At 54.1% G+C, this 15,458-nt stretch overlaps 2 protein-coding genes across 7 annotated transcripts in view; both read right to left on the bottom strand.

Annotated features, from left to right (window-relative positions):
- The window catches only part of HOGA1 (4-hydroxy-2-oxoglutarate aldolase 1), a 22,385-nt gene extending 7,279 nt beyond the window's left edge, over positions 1 to 15,106 (bottom strand). Inside the window, exons 1-7 of one of the 6 annotated variants that reach the window (XR_014146229.1) lie at positions 14,541 to 15,105; positions 4,659 to 4,787; positions 4,341 to 4,468; positions 3,765 to 3,899; positions 3,420 to 3,516; positions 1,647 to 1,780; positions 1,023 to 1,166 (exon numbers count right to left, since the gene is read on the bottom strand). Coding sequence is in view for 3 of the 6 variants with exons in the window: in XM_031033554.2 (XP_030889414.1) it covers positions 1,008 to 1,166; positions 1,647 to 1,780; positions 3,420 to 3,516; positions 3,765 to 3,899; positions 4,341 to 4,468; positions 4,659 to 4,787; positions 14,541 to 14,751 (993 nt within the window). In the remaining 3 variants the exon portion in view is untranslated. Of the gene's footprint in view, positions 1 to 794; positions 1,167 to 1,646; positions 1,781 to 3,419; positions 3,517 to 3,764; positions 3,900 to 4,340; positions 4,469 to 4,658; positions 4,788 to 14,540 lie in introns of those variants that run through there. The other 5 variants (XM_031033554.2, XR_014146230.1, XR_014146231.1 and 2 more) reach the window with 5 other exon arrangements.
- C6H10orf62 (chromosome 6 C10orf62 homolog) lies at positions 6,511 to 11,398 on the bottom strand. Its single transcript, XM_006738302.3, has one exon. The coding sequence runs from the start codon at positions 10,723 to 10,725 to the stop codon at positions 10,039 to 10,041; it is 687 nt and encodes a 228-aa protein (XP_006738365.1). The 5' UTR covers positions 10,726 to 11,398; the 3' UTR covers positions 6,511 to 10,038.
- Positions 15,107 to 15,458: the final 352 nt, after the last annotated feature.

Here is a 15,458-nt window from a genome sequence, read left to right on the forward strand (position 1 = left end):
AAAAAACTAAACATGCAGGGCGCCTGGGTGGCTCAGTTGGTTAAGCGACTGCCTTCGGCTCAGGTCATGGTCCTGGAGTCCCTGGATCGAGTCCCGCATCGGGCTCCCTGATGGCGAGGAGCCTGCTTCTCCCTCTAACCCTCCCCCCTCTCTTGTACTCTCTCTCATTCTCGCTCTCTCAAATAAATAAATAAATCTTTAAAAAAAAAAACACAAAAAACTAAACATGCAATCATCATATGACCCACGAATTATGTATTTATCCCAGAAAAATGAAAACTTACAGTCACGAAAAAACCTGTACATGAATGTTCGGAGCAGCTTCTCATAGCCCCGAACTGGAAATGACTCAGCCGTCCTCCCACCAGTGAATGGTTACACACAGTGTGGCCCGGCCACACCGTGAAACACTATTCATCAATAAAAAGAAACGGGCTATTGCTGCATGCAACAGCTCGGATAAATGTGCACAGAATTCTGCAGAGTGAAAGCAAGCCAATTTCAAAGGTTAGAGACCCAATGATCCCATTCATATAGCAGTCTTGAACTGACACAACTATAAAAATGGTGAATGGATGTGCAGTTGCCGGAGTTAAGGAGGCAGTGGGGGCAGGAGGTGAGTAGGTGTAGTCATGAAAGCATAACATGAAGGATCCTTCTGGTGATAAAAATACTCTGTACCTGGACTGTATCAAAGTCCAAATCCTGGTTGTGATATTGTACTGTAATTTTGTAGGATATTCCCATTGGGGGAAACTGGGGAATGGGTACATGGACTCTCTCTGTATTCTTTCTTTTTTTTTTTTAATTTTTATTTATTTATTTGAGAGAGAGAGAGAAAGAGAGAGCAAGAGGGCACACACAGGGGGAGTGGCAGAAGCAGTCTCCCTGAGATCATGACCCAAGCCAAAGGCAGACGCTTAACCGGCTGAGCCACCCAAGTGCCCCTGGATTATTTTTTACAACTTCATCTGAACCTACAGTTATCTCAAAATTAAAAGTTTAATTTAAAATACACATACAAAGGTGTCTCTAAGAACACACATTTTCCTTCCTGCCTCAGACCCCAATATGGCTCTGCACAGCGCTGCTGGGCTCTTGACAGGCATTCCATCTCGGCTCTTCTCCTTGACTTGCCCAATACAGAATTGGGGTACACCGTCTGACTGCAGAGAAGATTATTGAAAGACAAAACTCTCCTGGGAAGTCTGGGCTCTGAATACATCCAACCTTCTAACTCCTCCTTTACTCCCAATCATTCTGTTCTCCGGGATCTGACTCATAAAGCTGATGGAAAGGCCCATGATTCACTCTCCCCAGGCAGTGCATCTCTAGGTAAGGTCCCGGGATTACTTATGTCACCACAATCAGCCAGGTTGTTTGTCTCAACGCTTATTCCTGGGTCTAGAGGATTAGAATTTTAACTGGCTCCCTAAGTGAATTCCAACACAACCAACAGGGCTCAACTTTGTCTGAAGTCATGATTGGAGTTCCCACGCTGGGAGGTTCTCTAAAAGGATTTTCTGAAAGGGAAGAGGCTACGTGGGGACCCCTGTGCCTGCCCTGGCTCCTGCCCCAATGAGGACACAGACACCCCCCCCCCAACACACACACACACGCCTTGGGGTCATTGGCTGGGAGCTCACCGCAGTGTTTGGCTCAATGAGGCGGTGCTGCAGTTTCTGGGCATCTTCCCATTGCCCCGTGAGGCAGAGTCGCTCCAGCTGGCACACCTGAGCCCCCAGGACATTGGCCAGGGCACACACGCCCCCCACAGCTCCTGCCCCAGAGTAAGATGCAGAACATCAGCCAGAGCCTCTTCTCACAGGCAATTCCAAAGCCTGCGCCCCCGCACCTCTTATTCTGGGGAGAGAGGATGTGGATTTCGGTGCCACTGGTTGGTCATATCCAAGGCATGCTCTGTGAGTCCAGAGTACAGATTTCCAGAGAGAAAAGCTGCCAGCATATTTGAAGTAGAATTGCACAGGCTGAAGGTCAGGGAACAGAGCCTGAAGGCTAACTTAAGAACAGTTCCTCCCCTGCACCCCCCAACACACCTCCCAGAGTAAAGTCCCACCTGCCAGTTGACACCTCCACGATCCTCTAATAGCCCCCTGACTCATCAGTCCGGGAAGGGGGTGGAGTGGACGGGAAGACCTTGCTCTTCTGAAATCTTATCTCCCCGCCCCCCCCGTGAATTTGGCCTGGGACGGCGCTGGGGGTGGGGGTGGGGGTGGAAAGAGCCCTGGACACAGTCGGGAGACCAGGCATTTCCTCCCACTGGCAGCATGAACTTGCCCAAGTCCTAGACTTCCCGGTCCTCTTTGTTCTCATCTGGGCAATGAAAATGGGCTGGCTGTGATCTTGGGGGGCCTTGCCACTCTGCCAGCCTGTGATGTGATTCTAAGGCTAGTTAGGGGTGACCCTAAGCACAGTGGCCTCAAGACTGGAGAGTGGGAAATTTGGAATGAGCTAATAAAGCTGCCATTTATGGATCCCCACTCTACGCCAGGCACTACGTGGACAACGTGGCCACATTCTCACACGTTCTCACAACACCCCCCTGCTTTACAGAGTAGAAGCTCAGGCCCAGCGAGGTTGAATACCCTGCCCGGCAGTAAGTACTACCCCCCCCCCCCACCTCCAGAGCCTGTGCTCTTTCCATCTGCCCCTCCCTCGGGAACAAGGCTTCAATGGGTCCCCTCTTCTGCCCTTGCACTTTAGAGACTGTGACGTGGCAGAGGAGAGATGTGCAAGGACCCAGGCAGCAAGCCGAAGTCTGTGGAGACCAGAGGCCAGGAACCAGCATTGTCCCCTCAGCACTGGACAAGTAACACAGATCTGGCCTTGCTGCGGCTCCAGCCGAAGGGAGCAGATGCTTCCCCTCTTCCCCGCTCCCGGGCTCAAATCCAACCTGAACCCAAGGAGCCCAACCCACAACAGACCGGCATGGTTGGTTTAACGGTGATGTTCCCAGGATCCTGGACTAGAACAGAATCAGGCAGCTGAAGATCCCTGGCCCAACCCTATAGATCTGACAGTTCCTTCTGGCCTGGCACCAGGGGGAGGCGAAAACAGACTCCTGGACCAGAGGAAAAGCCCCAAGGCCTCTATCCTCAGAGAATGATTTACAGGGTGAGATTAGAGGGGCTAAATTTGTCAACTAAGCAGGGAGCTCAGGACTTAGAACAAACTTCGGGCATCCCTGCTACAGCCCAAGGATTATACACAACCACCCTCTACTGCCCGGAAAGGTCACTCGGAAGCACCCAATTTTCAGACAAGCGAGCAGCGTTTGGACTTCTGAGGTTTCCAAGCAGGGAGACTGGCAAAAGGGCCCCACAGAAGGGGCCCCAGCCCTTGGCGAGGGGGGCCTGGCTGTACCACCCACGACAGTGTGAGCGCAGCAGGAGGCCTACCCACGGCGTAGCTGGCCAGCAGGAAGCCAGCCGATCCAGCCAACACCTGGAAATCCTGCCTCCGGGTCTTGTGAACCATCAGCCCCATCCTGGTCACCTGCAACAGCAAACCTGCGTGAGAACGACGCCCAGAGCTTCAACAGCAAGCGAGATGGGGGCTGGGCGGGGGATGAGCGCCCCTGCCCCAGAGAGCTAGCCCCAAAACTTGGACAAAGCCCCAGAGAGCCCACACAACGGCAAGAACCCCGAGAGCAGCCCAGGACTGAAGCGGGTCCCAGAGCTGCCCCGAAGTTGATGGCCCAGGAGACGAGGAAGGAGCCCCAGCCAGGAGACGCTGCTACTCACATCACCGCCACTGTCCTTGATGCCCACGATGTTCGGGTGCTGGGAGAGCGTGACCACCGCATCCACGGGCAGGGCCAGGCCCGTGTTGGCTGGGACGCTGTAGAGCACCACAGGGACTGGGGAGAGGTCAGCGACCTGAGGGAGGCAGAGAAGAGAGGAGAGGTGGTGGGGCCCGAGGGGCGCGAGGCACTGCCCACCACCACCAGCTCCGGGCCTGGGGCCCTGGGGGCCACCTGCATATGCCCACCTCCTGCACTAGGAGTCACAGTGCCGTGTTCCCTGCTTGTAAGCGATAATAACAATATTTCATGAGCGCTTTCTATGTGCCAGGCTCAGCTCTAAGTCCTCTGCATTTCGATGGAACTCGGTCCTCACAAGGACCCCGTGAGGAAGACCGGGCCATTCCTCCCATCTGAGAGGCGAGGAAACAGCCACACAGTGTGTTTGGCCAGCGGCCCAGCGGCAGCCCTCCCCGTCCCCACGGCTGCCATTCACGGGAAGGAGGCTCCCCCTCGGCCCCCAGCTGCTCTCTCTCCCCCCAGGCAGCCTCCTCTCAGTCCCAGGCCCCACACCCACCTTGGTGTAGTGGTGAATGAGGGCAGCGCTGCTCATGCGGCCACGATAGTAACAAGGGGTCACCACGATGGCGGCGTCTGCCCCAACCTGGGCCATGCTCACAGTCATCTCCACAGTGGCTTGCGTGGCTATAGGAGGAAAGAGGGAGTCTTCCCTATGGGCCACGGCGGGTGAGAGCAGGAGGCCGAAGGGCTGGGCAAGCAAGGGGTTCAGAAGAGACAGAACCAGCAGGCTGAACCAGCCCCAGGGCCAAGGAGCCTGGCTCCCCACTCCCAGGCCCCCCAAGCACCCCCAGAGCCCAGAGCACTGTGGCCTCACACTCGCAGCCAGAGCCGGCTAGCAGGAGTTTGTCCTTGGGCATGGCCTGGCGGACTCGGCTCACCACCTCCAGCCGCTCGCTGCTGGTCAGGAAGGGGAACTCGCCATTGGAGCCCTGGACCACGAAGCCTGCAAGACAGGTCCCATCACAGCCAACGCCTTCCCATCCTCTACCAACAACCGGGACGTTGCCGTTACACACACCCAGGTCCCTACCACCACAACGCCATAGTTGTTCACACATTTCCTTCCCATCTTTGTCCTGATGCAGGCAGAATGTTTTACCCAGTTGTGACGGCAGTGTCCACACCATTTTTCTTTGTGTTAATGAAATATTTTAGCTATACCCAAAAGACTCGATAATAGTAGAATCCACAGGTGTGTACCCAGCACCCACGGCAACCCTCCCCTAATCACCTTTTTCTTCCTCTTCTAGCTGTCCCGACTCGGGTGTCATTGTTCCTGTTCATGTCTTTATACCCTTAAGGCATACATATTGACCCATAAACAAGATATAAGACGTTTTTTGCCATTTTAAGCTTTATAGGAATGGAATCAAGCTCATACAAGCATCTGTGGTTTGCTATTTTTGCTCAAGATTATGTTGTGAGCTTTGTCCCTAGCAGTACACAGTTCTGATTCATTTTAATTGCTATATTATATTCTGTTGTGAAGTTAGACTACAATTTACTTTTCATTCTCCTTTTGGGGACATTTAGAATGTTTCCTTAGTTTTGCTATTACAAATAATGCTGAAACAAACACATCCTATAAGGTCTTCTGTGCCCATGTCTGAGCTTCTCTACAGTCTACTTGGGCATGTAATTGCTGAGCCACATCCATGTGCATCTTCACGTGCCAAACGTCTGCCTCATTAGCCAGTTTGTACCACATGGAAGGGCCTGTTAGTGTTCATCCATGCTATCGCTGGGTATTGTCAGAGTTAATTTTTGCCAATTTTCTGGGTGAAAAGTGACATCCCATTATTTTATTTTGCATTTTCCTGTTTGACCGATCATTTGAGAGGTTTCTAACACCACCAGATAAGGTGTCAACCCTTTTATATCACAGAATTGATGCTCTTTGGCTGAATCTGAAGGGAATGTTAGAGTAAAACCATTTTCCTCTCTGCTTCTTTCATTTCACTTTCTCTTTCCTCTTCTTCCTCCTCTCTACTCCATCCCATTCCAAAAACATTGTTCTGAAATAGTTGACAAATACAGCCTATGACACAACAAGATTATTAATAAATAGGAGACCTCTTGGGAGAAAGCAAAGAAGAGAAAGCTGGGGGGCGGGATACTGATATACAAAATCCCTGCCACGCAGTTGTGAGAGATGGGCCATCACTTTGGTTTGGAGCTTCCTGACAGTCAAAGCTAAAAGGGAAATGTGATCAGCTGACAGATACGCAGAACTCAAGATAAAAGCAAAGCAGCTGCCCCAGAGACACACAGAGTTTCCTGGCATTGGGACCAAGAGAGATTGTTCCAGTGAGTCATCCTTAGGGGACACAGTGTGATGGAGAGTCAACTTTTCAACACAAACCTTCTTCCATGCTGTTCACGACACCAGCAGATTCCACGGAGTGGATTGCCAGAATGGCTCACTGGATACTTAGCAGTTTCCCCCCCACTTTTTTGCCTTGGTAACATTGCAGGGAGCATCTTGAGGCAAATAGTTTTTGGCTTCTGTTGTGTTGCCTCCTCAGGATCCATTTCTCCATGTCAGGCCAGGAGCCTCCTTCTGTCTTGTTACAAAAGGTGCTGGTCCTTTGCCAGTGTGAGTGCCCCCATGTGTGAGTCGCCAACCCCGGAGAGGATTGGACCAGCATCCTCTGCTGAGAGGTCAAAGATTCTGAGATGGAACTTTTGCCACTGCCCCTATGGAAATGCCTCCAAAGACATCTCCCTCCCTCCACAACCCTGGCTGCCACCACCACCCTGGAAGGGGGCCAGGCCCATTCCTGCACCAGCCACTTCTTCGGCCGTGTTCACTCATCCCCAAGACCCCCTTCATTCTGGGGGCCAGTTCCAGGGGCTCCTGAGCAGCAGGACAGCTGGGTCTTGCGCTCTCCGAGGGGAGGCAGGCCCCTGTGCTCAAGACTCCTGGTGGCCTCTCCCTTGTCTCAGAAAGGAGCATGTGACCCAGGCCGGAGGAAGGCAGGCCAGGCTGGGGAGGAGGGAATATCACAGAGTCGGGAAACAGTCGGACCCAGCTCCCCTTTTGAGCAAATTACATCATGTATCTGAGTCCCCATTTCCTTTTCTACGGGATGATAATAAAAACATTTCAATCCTACCTCATAAGGCTACTTTAAAGGCCCAAACAAGAAGATGTACAAGAAAGCACCTGGAAATCTGTGAACTGATGCTGCAAAGAACCCCCCTCTCTCCTGGGTGGGATGTCCAGTTTTAGGCCTGCTGTGCCTCCCCTGGTGTAGAGAGGGGACTAGAGTGGGGCGGGGGGGGGGGGCGCCAGGGCCCCGGACGGGTCAGGGAGTGAAGACAGCATGCGATGAAAGAGCAGGTGGGTGGAGTGGTCGGATACGTAGGCTCTGAACTCAGAGGAGCCTGCGCGAAACTCGGCGCAGGCCCTTATCAGCTATGAGATCTTGGGCAAATGGCGTCACCAAGCCTCAGCTTCCTCACATGAAAAATGGGGATATTAGTGCCCTCCTTAAAGAGTTGTGAGGCTTAAATGAGATACTACTTATAAAGTGCTTCGATTAGAACCTAGCAGTGTTAGCTGTAATTATGACAGAGTCCGGAGAAAGTGCTCAAGCCTTAAATCAGGAGGGTGGCAGCTTTCCATCTGAGGCGGAGGAGGCTGGCCGCTGTGGGAGGGGAGCCTGCTCTCAGGAACTTCTCCTGCCCGATCCAGCTGCAAGACAATGCAGCTCATCACAGAAGCTGCTCTCCCTCAGCCCCACGGTTATGCTGACTGCTCTGGGGAGCCAGAGTGGCTGGGGGAGAGGAGTGGGTCTTCAGGGCTGGGCATGCACAAGGAACATGGTGACTGATGTGGCCCAAAGGAATCACAGTCTCTCTTACTCTTATGCCCCTTGACCCATCATCCTTGCCACCTCCCCTCAGAAGTCTTCCCAGGATCCCTCCACCAGACATCTCTCCTCTGAACTTCCATCTCCTGTTCCTTGTCCTTCCCTGTGGCCTACCCAAAAATATACAGAGGTTCTCCAGAACCCTTCCATCTCCCCCACCTCCACGTGCAGGATTAGGCAAAATTTCTCAAACTGGTCTCTGCTGTAAAATGAGGAAGTTGGACTGTATGCTCTTCTACGTCCTTCTTGGCTCTAAACTTCGGAGTCATGTTTCTGGCTTTTCCTGCTACCTTTCGCGCATCTCTAAATGTTCCCCTTCAGCCAAACTGTCAAGGTCCCCCAGACACAGTGTCACGACCCTGCCTCTACACCTTTGTGCATACTGTTCCCTTCTGCCTGGACCACCTTCCTCCCTGAGCTGCAGCCCCGGAGAGCCTTTTCTCACTCCCCCTGGCTTCTGCCCCTCCTGTTATTTTGTCCCCCTTGCACAGTACATGGCCCTACTTTGCCAAGAATCATCAAGATCACAGACATCCCCTCATGTTGGCCTCCTCCACGACATCCAGTATGAAGTATTTTAAATTTAAAGTGTATATATGCACACACACACACACACACACACATTAACATTTATATAAAGTCACTTATTAGTAATTTTAAAAAATATTCAAATACTGGGGCGCCTGCCTGGCTCAGTCAGTGGAGCATGCGACTCTTAATCTCGGGGTTGTGAGTTCGGTCCCCACGTTGGGTGTATAGATTACTTAAAATCTTTACAATAGATAGATAGATAGATGAATTCAAATACATCCAATTATGCCCCATAAAATCAATCAACAACATTTAGGGTGTTTGTAGATTTATCCATCCTTTGGAAGGATTCTGGGCGCCTTCTTCTGGGAAGTTTGAGGCCCACAGGCTGGGAAACACTGGTAAGTTCATCCCAGATGCCAATGGTACATTTCTATGTAAAGGAGCCACTGGGGGTTAGACAGTGTGGTGTAGCTGACTTCTCTCAACTTTCATGGGAGACAGAGCTGCCTCCCTTTAAGCCCCTTACTGGAGGTCCCCCCTTGCCCCAGAAACGGCTTCTTGGGACCCAGGAAGAGGAGGCAGGGGAAGTCCCGGGCTTGAGGGAGGGCACAGAGAGTCAGGACATGTGGTAAGAGGGCAGAGGTAAGCATGAGAGAGGGAGCCCCCTGGAGGGCCACCTCTAGGGGGCAGCACAAGGCAGGGACTTGGGGTCTGAGCTTTGGAGTCGGCCAGAGCGGGGCTCTAACTCCACCACTTACTGTCCATGCCCTGTCAGGTGAATTACAGCTCTGAGCCTCAGGTGTCTCATCTGCAGAACGGAGGTAACGCAATACTGTCTCCATGGGACTGTGCTGTAACACTTAACATAGAACATGGCACATACTAAAAACTGAAAAGAAAAAAAAAAAGAGGGAGCTGCTGGTAGTACTAGTAATACTACTAATCCGTAGTACCAGCAGCATAAACAGGAAGAGAGAGTATATGGCACAACAGCTCTGAAGGTAGGCGGGGGAGGCATTAATGGGGATCCCAGCGGCCCCGGAAAGCAGGTGGGGCAGGGAGAGAGCACTGCAGTGCAGGAGGCCACACGACTCGAGCAGCAGGAGATAGGGTGAAGATGACACCAAGAGGACAGGAGACCCACACCCCACCTTGCTTACTAGCTTCTGAAAGCCTGTCTCTCCCCCCACCTCTCAACACCTGGCCGCTTCCTCCTTCCCTGGCCAACAGCGGGTTGGTGGGTGCTGAGCTCCCGGGAGACGTCCCATCCCCAGAACCTGAGACCCGGGGAAGCTGATTTATGGAGTCTTGAATCAGCCCAGCAAAAAGCCCAAGCCAAGGGCCACACGAAGAGGACTGTGGGAGCGGAACCCTCTCCCCGTATCCCCGCCCAGTCCTGAGGCTGGCCACAGAGCCCCCCAGACTCAGAATGAGGGTATACAAGGCTTTATTGGCTCAGTTCCAGGCATTTGGCGTCAGTCTGGGGGCTCTCAGCTGCTCCTGGGATCTGCCTCGCCTGTCTTCTCTCGGTGGGTCTTCAGGGGCCCAGGCGTGTGTCTCGGCTGCTTCCCTTCCTTCCACCTGCCCCTCCGTCGGGAGCCATTCTCCGTGACAGACCCTACTCACAAGACTTGAAGGGGCCCAGGAGCCCCGTGGGGGGCTGAGGAAGAAGGGTGTTGGGCGGCAGCCTCTCACCCTGGGCCACACGGGTTGCCCCACAGGAGAGAAAACAGGCCCACACTTGTGTGCCAGCCCTGTCGGGGGAAGGGGCATCTCCATCTGTGGTTAGGTCGTGGCTTCAAAGGGGTGGTAGGTGTGTTGGCTGCGGTTGGACAGACTGTGGCTCTGGTGGCTCGGATACCCCTGGTGGCCGTGGGGACCGTGGCCATGGAAGGTGTGTGTGTGGTTCATGCCGGCTACCGCGGTTTCTCGCTGAGTGAGGAAATTCCCCTTCAGCTTCAACTCCACCTCCTCGAGGGCCTTCAGCTCCTCCTGGTTGATGTCTTTGGACTCCAGGTGGCCTGAGTTCTGGTAAATCATGGCACGCTGCAACATGGAATGAGCCAGCTGCTGTCCCAGGTTGTCAATCTCCTTGGTACAGGCAGCCACAGCAGCCCAGGTGGCCGCATCCGTGGACGAGGATTTTCCAGACTCCCTCTGGGTCTCTCTGGTCAGCGAGGAGCCAGACAACCTCTGCTTGCTGGTGAAGGACTGCCGGTGCAGAGCTGCGCCCACCTCTCCTTGCCCGGTGGCGAAGGTCTCTGTGCGCACCGTGGTGCTGGCCGCCCCACGGCCACTCTCGGGGGCAGGGGGGGTGCTGCTGCTGGCGGCCAGCTTCTCTTCCGAAAGGCGGCTAAAGTGAGATTTAATCCAGTTCTCATTCTTTGCTTGGTGACCTTCGGGTGGCCCCTGCTCCTCCTGGGCAGGAGCAGGGGATGTCTTCCTTCTCCTCCTCCTCTGAATCCACAGCATGAGGCCTCCACCGCCGAGTAAGAGGGCAGCCCCCAGCACCACCTTGCATGATGGTTGCTGGATGAGCTCCAAGAAGGCCTCCAGGACCCTAAGCCAGGCAGGCAGAGCTAAGAGCACACTGGGAGTGGGGGAGCCCGGATGGTATGGTTCATGCTTGAAAGGGCAGGTTCCCCGAGGCTGTCTGGCGGGCAGGCCACCAGCTGGACCCTTCCTAGGATGCCCCTCCCACCTCAGCAATGAACCCCATTGTGAGGAAGGTGGCTAGGGGGGCGGGGCGGGGAGAGGCCACAGCATCCCTCACGTCCAACCTGGCAGGCCGTTTCCTGAGGCCCAAGTCCCGTCTCCCACCCTGACAGCTGTCCCCGAGGTCAGTGGAAAAGCAGCTTCCCCAATTCTGAGTCCCTTCTGCCTTCTGCTTGTGACCCATTCTGCAACTCAATCCTTCTTTTCCAATCTTTGGTTTCTCTCCCTCTCCATCCAGTGGCCCCCAGGGGGCAGGTGCGCCGACCACGGCTGAAGGGGTCCTTCCATTCCAGGCATCCATTCCAGGCTGCCTGACGTCGGTGTCTCCTTTCATTCAGGGCCCACCCCTGCCGCCAGCTTGGCACATGTGCAGCCCCAACCCCTTTACAGAGCAGGGTCCAGAAGGAAAGGGGCCCGGGAAGGAGCTCATTCTAGAATAACATGAGGTCACAACTGAGAGGAGACAACAGTGGGCTGAGAAGGCAGAGCAGATAGGACAGGGGTCTTCAACAGATGCCAGATCCCAGAGGCCATTCCAGGATGGGGGCTGCTACCTCGTGCCTCAGTGACACACCTGCAAGCTCAGAATTCTCCCCCCTCCCCCTGAGCCCTGGTTAAATGGGCACAGTTTAGATGATGAGCAGGTGGGCCACCTGGCCAGGCTCTCTGTAGGTACAGACAGTGGAAAGCCTGGCCCACAATCCCAAATTATATCCAGAGCCTCTCAGGGTAGAAACAGGCCTGGGCCCCTCTATTTTTCTCCCAGAGGCATCTAACACATTTTTTAAAAACCACATTTCACTTTTTAAAAGTGAATGCTAGGGGCCCCTGGGTGGCTCAGATGGTTAAGCGTCTGCCTTCGGCTCAGGTCATGATCCCAGAGTCCTGGGATCGAGTCCTGCATAGGGATCCCTGCTCCTTGGGAGCCCACTTCTCCCTCTGCCTCTCTCTCTCTCTCTCATGAATAAATAAAATCTTTAAAAAAAATAAAATAAAAAAAATAAAAGTGAATGCCAAAGTAAATGCCAAAACAGGGTTGTAAAAATTGTGATTTTTTTTAAACAAAATATTTTTATTTAACAAAGTAATGGCTTTAATATACACAATAATATCTTTGTCTATGTACTAAGGGAATAAGATACAAGCTCAAAGTTTTATGGGGAACATCATCTCCCTAGTCCTGCTGAAGTAGCTCTGCGGTCGTCCACTAACCTCATTTGGAAATAACAACTCAAAGTTCATCTTCGAGGTTGTTTGTAGGAGTGAGCTCAGGGCCAAATGGCCCCTCTGCAACAGTTTTACCCTCCGGTCTCTAGTTATAACTTTCATTTAAAAATGATACTCTTTATACAAATAATCAGTAAAAATTAACAATTCAAAAATAAGAAATAAAGAGAGCTACACAGTTTCAGGCAATACCTTCCAGAAGAATCTCTAACCGTTCACTGATTCATTAAAGGCAGGTTCCCACCTCCCCTTTGGAGGCCCTTTAACTTATTGTAGGAGGCCCTGGCACTGTGGTATGTGAGGGCTTCCTCCTCTGCCCCCGAGGGTTGGGCAGCAAAGCCAAAGCCGGGGGCCAGGACAGGGCCAGAAAAACATTGTCTGTAGAGCAAAAGTTGCTCACGGCTCCTTTCCCGGGCATTCTGGCTGTGTCCTGGGAGCAGTGACAGGACCCTATGGCTCTATTCTTTATGTCAGGGCCTCACACTTGAGCTCCTTGGGAGGAATGCGTTAACCCTGTGGCTCAGTTCCATTCTAAAATGAGGAAGTCAGATTAGAGAGGTTCAGGGATTTCTCCAAGGTCGCCATAACTGGCAGAACCAGGATTCTTACCCAGCCTTCTAACTCGGGATGCTGAGCTCTTTCTACTCAGCCCACTGCCTCCCTGGTGTGTGGGTAAGAGAGAGATGAGGCGGGAGCAGGACCCTGTGTAGGTCAGTGGGCGCCCGTGGCCCGTGGCCCGTGGCCTGCCAAATCCACAGCAGCCTGTGATCCTGGGCACCCCCGTGTGCTCTGCAGGAGTCAATGAGCAGCTAGGAGGGAAGGAAAGGTCCAGAGAAGAGGTTGGGGGTGTCTGTGGATTCTCTGGGTGGCAGGCAGGCACTGGACGCAGAGTTCACCCTCCCCACCCCCTGCACCAGGGTGTCATTGAACCTGGAGGGTGAAGCCGAGTCTTCCTTCCTTTTAAGATTCAAGGAGCAAGGGGCGCCTGGCTGGCTCAGTCAGTGGAGCATGCGGCTCTTGATCTTGCGGTCATGAGTTCAAACCCCATGCTGGGCATAGAGATTACTTAAAAAAAATTTTTTTTAATAAATATGAGATTCAAGGAGCTTCTCACTTTGCTTCAAGAGACACAGGCCTCCGTGCAGACTCTCAGGCCCCAGCAAGCTGAGCCCGAAAAGAAATTTACTTAGAGTTTGTGTCACTGCTCACCATGGGCATCCACAGGGCATTCACTGAGCCCTAGGAAAGGGTCCCATCACCTCAACCCTGAGATGTGGATGCGGTTTGGTCAGGTCAGTAGTCACTGTCACAAAGCAGCTCTATGGACCTGTGGTCCTAGTGATTGTGACCACTGGATCCATAACTTCTAGGGTACATCACCCTTTTCTATTCACAGTGTGCTTTCATCTGCCCTCTCTTGGATTTCTCTCCCAGCCATTGTACGATGTGGGCATCATTACTCCCAGGTGTCAGATGGGGAGACTGAGGCTTAGAGAGATGATCTCACAGCTAGGTCAGTGGCAGAGTTGTGATCTGAATCCAGAGTCCATGTTCTCAACTGCTCCGCTGCCCCGCCTCGGTCAGAACCTCTCCACTCCCAGAGCTGGTGCCAACCAGACTTTATTTGTTGAAACAGTCTGGTCTAGCAGCTCAGCGGTTAGTGCTGTGGAGTGAAACCAAGCATAGCCCTGCAGTCAGACCTGGGTTCAAATCCCAGCTCAGCCACGTATTAGCAAGCAACTGTGTCACTCTGAGCCCCAGCTCCCCGTCTGTGAAATGGGGCTAGTGAGATTACCGCCTCAGGGACTTGTCACGGGTGACAGACGAGGGTGGGCAGGATGGGAGGACCTGGCCACTTCTTCCCTTCATTTATTGTGCCTGTGGCTGTGCTGCATGTTGTCCGGTCCCTGACCTCAGCGAGGGGAGATCCACGTGTAAAGAGGAAATGAGTCAGAGGATCCAGGGAGGCTTGGCTCAGAAGAGCGTGTGCAAACAAGGCTTGTAGGGAGATGAGCCCACTGGCTGGGTTGCCACGTGACGCCCCCAGCTGCCTTCACAACCGCACAGTGTTTAGCTGACAAGGACTTTCATACCCATTACCTAGGGCCTAAGAAGGCACTCTGGTAGTTTACAACTGGGGAAACCGAGGCAGGTGAGACTCAGTCAAGGTTGCACGCCAGCAAGGAGCTTCCTGCCTCCTGACTCCAGAGCAGTGCGCCCTGCTCCTCTCCCAGACTAAAACGACTCCTCCTGAGGTACCCAATGTCTCTGAGCAGCTCACTGGCTGAGGAGACTGGGGTCATTCACCTCTCCCCCGACTCCCCCAGAGGACAGACCCCACTTACCTCGGAAGGGGAAGGTACCCAATTTGTGCAGGTTCTCCTCCAGTTTCCCATAGTCCACCTCTGCCGTGGCAGTGAAGGGGGTGGTCACAGGGGGGTAGATGCCTGCAATGTCCACCTTCCTCCCCTCCCCTGAGGCCCAGCCCCCCACATTCCTGGACAAGCCCCTGCTCAGCCCCTGCCTCACGGAGGACCAGACTCCACGGCCCAACATCTCTGCAAGAGGCCCGAGGCCCAGCTGGTCTCTGCCCCTGAGTGAGGCTGAGTCTGAACTCCTTCCTACCCTGTTAATGATCAGTGTGTCTAGTTAAAAATTTGCTGCCCCCTGACTACTGGTGCTGGGGCAGGCCTGGGCTGAGAGTCCCCAGGGTCAGAGGCCAAGCCTATATGCCCCATGGCCTCGCTCCCCTTAGGGGGCAGCTGGACAAATGCCACAACCGAGTGTCCCTCGGGCCAGGCGCGGGGGGCGGGGGGGGTCGGTTCCTGGAGTACCGACCCTACAGGGCTTCTCCAGTGGGGCCCGGGCCCTCCTCCCACAATTCCCGGCCCCAAAGCTCGGAAGGCAGGCCGCGGTTGGCGAAGCCGATTGGCTGAGCCGGCCCCGCCCTGCGGGAGGGAGGCGTGGTTGCTGAGCCGCCGCCCGGAACCGCCGCCCTGCGCCGGCGCTCCGCTGCCCCTGGTCCCGGGCCAGGTTCCCCCTGCGCGGGCGGGCCGCCGCGTGACGAGCCTGTGCTGCCCGCACACAGCCCTGTGGGACGGCGGTCACCAGGACGGGGGGAGGGGCAGGAGGGGTGCGCGGAGCAGCGGACCCACGCTGGGAATTTGGGAAGAGGGCTGGCAGGAAAGAAGCAAGAAGACACCTCGGTAGGAAAAGCCACAGGGCTGAGGCCAAAGGGCTCCAGGCTCCCCTCTTCACTGAAC

This window comes from Leptonychotes weddellii, chromosome 6 (genome assembly GCF_054177405.1).
Source record: "Leptonychotes weddellii isolate Sample4059 chromosome 6, ASM5417740v2, whole genome shotgun sequence".
Taxonomy (NCBI): Eukaryota; Metazoa; Chordata; class Mammalia; order Carnivora; family Phocidae; genus Leptonychotes; species Leptonychotes weddellii.